Genomic DNA, 5000 nt, shown 5'->3' with positions numbered 1-5000 from the left:
CCGCCTGGATACATCAGGGTATTTCAAAATAGCCTTGGGCTATTCACTGGCTATGTGCATGATCTCCTGGCGTGCCAGTTGTAGAAGAAACCATGACCTGACATCGTGTCTCCAGCAGGAAATCCTGATATCGCATCATCCATCATTAACCAATTCACGACGGGGGCATTCTAGCCTTGAATGTCACAATGCCGGGGCGTTCGAATTATTAGGCCTAAATCAATTAAATGGCTGGCACAATACTGTGCCGCCCGGCCACTGGGCTTTTGAATGAGTGGTACAGTACTGTACTACCCGTCCATAGAGGGTTAACAGGCTGACAAATTTATCATATACAAAAATACTAAGCTATGCAGTAAATAGGAAAGTGCAGATAACTTGACAGTTAACTCATTCACGACAGGACATATATTCACCTACTCTCGCTAACAAGCACACAAGCTTCAAGCAGGGGTGCTGATCCTCTAGAGCTTTTTTCACCCACGCTATTCTTCTAGTTTTCATGAATGCGTCTACAGTGTAAAGGCATGTAAAAATATTGCCATGTTCAGAGGAGTTATTTTAGTTGAAAAACATGTTACAGTAATGCCTTTTTAGTTTTATTTGATTGAACTTTGCCTATATTCTCCACTACTATGAAAATACCAAAGGAAAGTGGAAGCACTCTCTTAGTGAGGCATCAAAAAACATGTTTTATACTTTTTTTTCTTTACCAAAACAAAAAGAAAAACAATATGAATAAACATACACATATATATGAGTATGTACATGTACCTCGTGATGTGAGAAGATGTGATATCACGGGTAATTAACAAATTAGAACTAGTAATGCATTAGTAATTTTTCACTTTATTTTATTTCTTGGCCAAACACATTTGACTTTACAATGGTTTTTCAACTCAGATCTTTTTATTCAACTGATCAAGAAATTACCATGATATCATCAATATCACATAGTTTTCTATGAGGTCATTTTTTTAACGTTATATCTCATTTAATGACACTCAAACACCTATACTAAAGTAACAGAGTCTTAAGAAATTCTGTAAAATTATTATATCTGAGAACAATCTAGCGATCTACTGTTGATGTTTCAGCACGTCACATTGCCCCCCCTGGAAGTCGGTGAGGAAATGCAGGGTCCCGGGATATTTTTCGACCTTGTGATAGGACGTCCACCGATGCGAATGGGTTAAAATAGATATACAAATCTTAACAAAGTCATATAGAGCAAATTTAGAATAATAATAAGTTTTCTTTATTACTTATTTAAGTGAATTTAATCCAATACAAAACAGTTAAACAATTCAAATCATTAATTAATTTAATACAGACCAGACCAACCATACAGCAACACTTACCAAGAATGATTACACAAATAACAACATTTCATAACACAGTATCATTCTCTATTTTACAAATGTAAACATAGTAATTTATTTGCGAATGGATTCTTCTGATCTTGTTATGTCAACAGGTAATCAGATGAATAGGAATGGGTACATGTAAATGCTTATTTTTTTTCATTATCATTCTTAATTGCTAATGAACAAATACTATATAAAAATATTTTACATATTTAATTGAAATGTATGTGATAAACCTGATGGACAAACAACAAAACACAATTGGTTCATTAGCTTCTGTGATTATTTGCAGTCGACTCCAACTGCCTCGGAGACTGAGGTGAAGCCATCTCTTCTGAAATTCCAAATTCAAATAAAATTCTAGCGTTTAAACATGCAAATATTGCAAAAATATGGCAAGAAAAAGAATGTTTCTTCACATAAAACAATTCAGATGTGTAAATTATAAAAAGACAATAATATATCAAGAGGCAATGTAAATCAGGCTGAGGGAGAGGAGGGCCTCACAAGGGCATGGAGAAATAGGACTGATGTAGTGGGTGTGGCTAGAGGAAATATAAACAAACCATGCAAATAAAACGTCTGTAGCACTGTAGAGCAAGTAAAATATTCATTTATATGTATAAAGAGTAAAGGGACAATGGTATATACATAAGGCAACTTAACCCGTTAATGACGGATGATAAGATATCATGTCTAGTGGTTTTTGGGTCAGATGCTGGGGACAAGATATTTAGTCAAGGCCAGCGTGCCGAGTGACTGGGCATACAGCTAGCCGCGGCCGAGAATTCCGAGGCATTAGGCTTATGCATTAGTAATATCACAGCATTTTGACCACTTAGACCTAAAATAGCTCCGTCGTTAACGGGCTAAAAGGTATGGGGAGGGGAGTATGGTATAAAGGTGTTCCAGAACATCCCGGTCACTACAGTATGGGTAAGATAAAGGATGGATGGGGGTGGTTTGCCTGCCTGAAATTTACCGACAGCACCAGAATTACTATTTCACATTCCCTACATTTCATTCACAAAAAATAAAACTGAAAAAAAGAGACGGAATATGAATGTCTGATAAGCTGGGGGAGATGAGGGCCTCCAAGGGACATGGTGATTTGGGATCATATAGTGGGTGTGGTTGGAGGGAACTTTCCAAACAGTACTAGGAATATTAGTGGACACTACATACAACCCATTCATAATGTAAAAACATGGGAAAAATCCTGCTACTTTTATACAGGCCTTCCATAACTGCAGATAGGACTGATGCACTTGCCCAGGTATCTCCACATTCATGGGACTTTAGGGGTTAAGTTGTGCAGCCTAGGGTAGAAATCTTAAAATGTTCTGGATGTTTTCCATCATTTTCTAGGCAATATGGTACGATACAAGCCCATCGATGTGTTACTAAGCATTTGGTATGATGCCCTAGTTACTGAAAAAGTAGCTTGTAATTTCAACAAAAAAAAAGTATATTACAGAAGTTCACATTCTATGAAACATACTCATCGTTGAAGGATTAATACATGTTCTGGATAGGTGTCAAGACCACAATATTAGGTTGACAATGGATATTAACCCATTGTGGATGGGGGATAGAATTGATTGCATCTATACACTGTCTCTAGCACGCATTATCTTTATAGAACAACATCACATAGCAGAATGAGAAGAGGAAGGTGACTCAAGCTGTGCTCAATGTCTAAAATGTGCCCCTGTGCCAGTAGGGATGCCCTTTACTGTGGCACTCAGTCATTAGCACAGGTTCCCTTCCTCTTCATGTTATCTGCATTGTGGATGGTTACATGTTTCATATTTGTTGATGACAGGACATGAATATGAAAAAATAAAGTTGCTTTTTGACCTCCCACAAAACAGCAATACCTCTATCACACTGAGTATAAAGAAAAAAATGAGCGGATACAGACCCTGTGCCACAATTTTAGTCAACTACAGCATTGATAGAGCCTGTGATATGACATATAAGTCTCTCAATACAATAAAACACAAAAATTCAAACAAAAAAATGGCTCTAGTTTTACAATGAGTGAGTGAAAGAGAGTGGGAGAACTGGAATGTTCTGTGAAACTGACTCGCTCTGAAATAAAAACCATCCTGGACAAGCAAGTCTATCCCCCCATCCACAATGGGTTAAAGGCTTGAAGAAAAAAAAGACCAGATAATGTTTATCTCATTGACATACATCAGATACAGACAGCACATTAGAGCTTAACCCTCTCGTGACGGGTGGTACAACATTGTACCGCGCATATTAGGCCTGTTCGCTGGGGACACGATATGGCGTCGGTTATTTAACTGATTTAGGCCTAAGCGTTCGAAAGCCCCGGCATTGTGACATGCAAGGCTGGAATGCCCCCGTCGTGAATGGGTTAAAAGCTCAAAAATTACCCCTCATAGTTGAATAAATTATTGTATCTACCCCTAAATTAGAAAGAAAAATAGGAAGAAGCTGCCATGCCTATAAATAACCAATGTAAAAAATGTAAATTGAACAAACAAAGCAAGAAAAAGAGAAAGACAAAGATATATCATACGGCAACTATCAGGTTAACAGGTTTTCCATGACTGCGGAGGATAGGACTGATCGCAAAGGCTGGGTTCTGCCATGGATAGAACTTTTGGGGTTATTGGGTTAGCCCGTTAATGATGGGTGACTAGATATCACGTCTAGTGGTTTTTGGGTCATACGCCGGGGAAGAGTTATTTTGTCCAGGCCGGTGCGCCAGGTGAGTGGGTGCACAGCGCTCGCTCGCAGCCAGTGCAGCCGAGAATCCCAACGTGTTAGGGTTATGTGTTCGAATGTCCTGGCATTTCGGCTGTTTAAAGCCGAAATAGCCCCGTCGGGAACGGGTTCATAGTTCATGTTTCAGGTAATACCTAGTATGCAAGTTCATATCTCAAGGAAGGCCTACCTCAGGAGTTCCTCAAGCTCTCTTGTAATTCTGGCGACAAGCGGAGGTCCATGGTAGATGAGAGCAGTGTACAACTGGATAAGACTTGCCCCAGCCCTGATCTTGTCATAGGCATCTTGGCCACTGGCAATTCCTCCCACACCAATAATTGGTAAAGATCCTGTGCAGGAGGGTAAATATATGAATCAGGAAGTACAATGATAACTATGAAATTGCTATCAAGGAGAACTGAATTATGAATTGGAACTGGAAGTAAAAATTAAGGTTAGAAATATATCATGTTATTATGATTTGAAATCAGAAGTACATATAAGAATTATACTTGCAAAACTGTTGTGACATTTAAATAAAAGATTTCCTTGAAAACTAAATAATTATCAAAAGTAGAAAAAAAAAAAGGATCAAAGAAGAGGAAGATGAGAAAAAAACAAGCAAATTAACACTCCCTCTTTACAAAAGCTAGAATATAAATTGAATTGTAATATAGCTGTACTTTATACAAATCCCTGGTTATGGAACACAATGCCCATAAGTAGATGAAACTGTACCTTCAATACATTTGAATGAATATTAGGAAAAACATCTAAGTTGAAAATAATAACATGACTACTTCATTTCTCACTAATTTAGCATCTCAATACAGCCACTATCAATGTTGTCAATTGGACACTATCAATGGTGTCACCTTACTGAGGAAGCCACCA

At 38.0% G+C, this 5000-nt stretch overlaps 1 protein-coding gene across 2 annotated transcripts in view; it reads right to left on the bottom strand.

The window, feature by feature from the left end:
• The window catches only part of Dhod (dihydroorotate dehydrogenase 2), a 21063-nt gene that overhangs the window by 829 nt on the left and 15234 nt on the right, over positions 1–5000 (bottom strand). For both annotated transcript variants that reach the window (XM_043018289.2, XM_086545278.1), the window contains 2 exons: positions 4297–4456; positions 1–1701 (listed from right to left, as the gene is read on the bottom strand). The exon at positions 1–1701 is cut by the window's left edge and continues 829 nt beyond it. In XM_043018289.2, coding sequence (XP_042874223.1) covers positions 1650–1701; positions 4297–4456 — 212 coding nt within the window. In that variant the 3' untranslated portion in view covers positions 1–1649. The remainder of the gene's footprint in view (positions 1702–4296; positions 4457–5000) is intronic.

Source organism: Penaeus japonicus, unplaced genomic scaffold (assembly GCF_977035675.1).
Source record: "Penaeus japonicus unplaced genomic scaffold, GWHDUDI00000001_assembly GWHDUDI00000016, whole genome shotgun sequence".
NCBI classification, from domain to species: Eukaryota; Metazoa; Arthropoda; class Malacostraca; order Decapoda; family Penaeidae; genus Penaeus; species Penaeus japonicus.
This window is presented reverse-complemented; position numbering and strand designations above follow the sequence as displayed.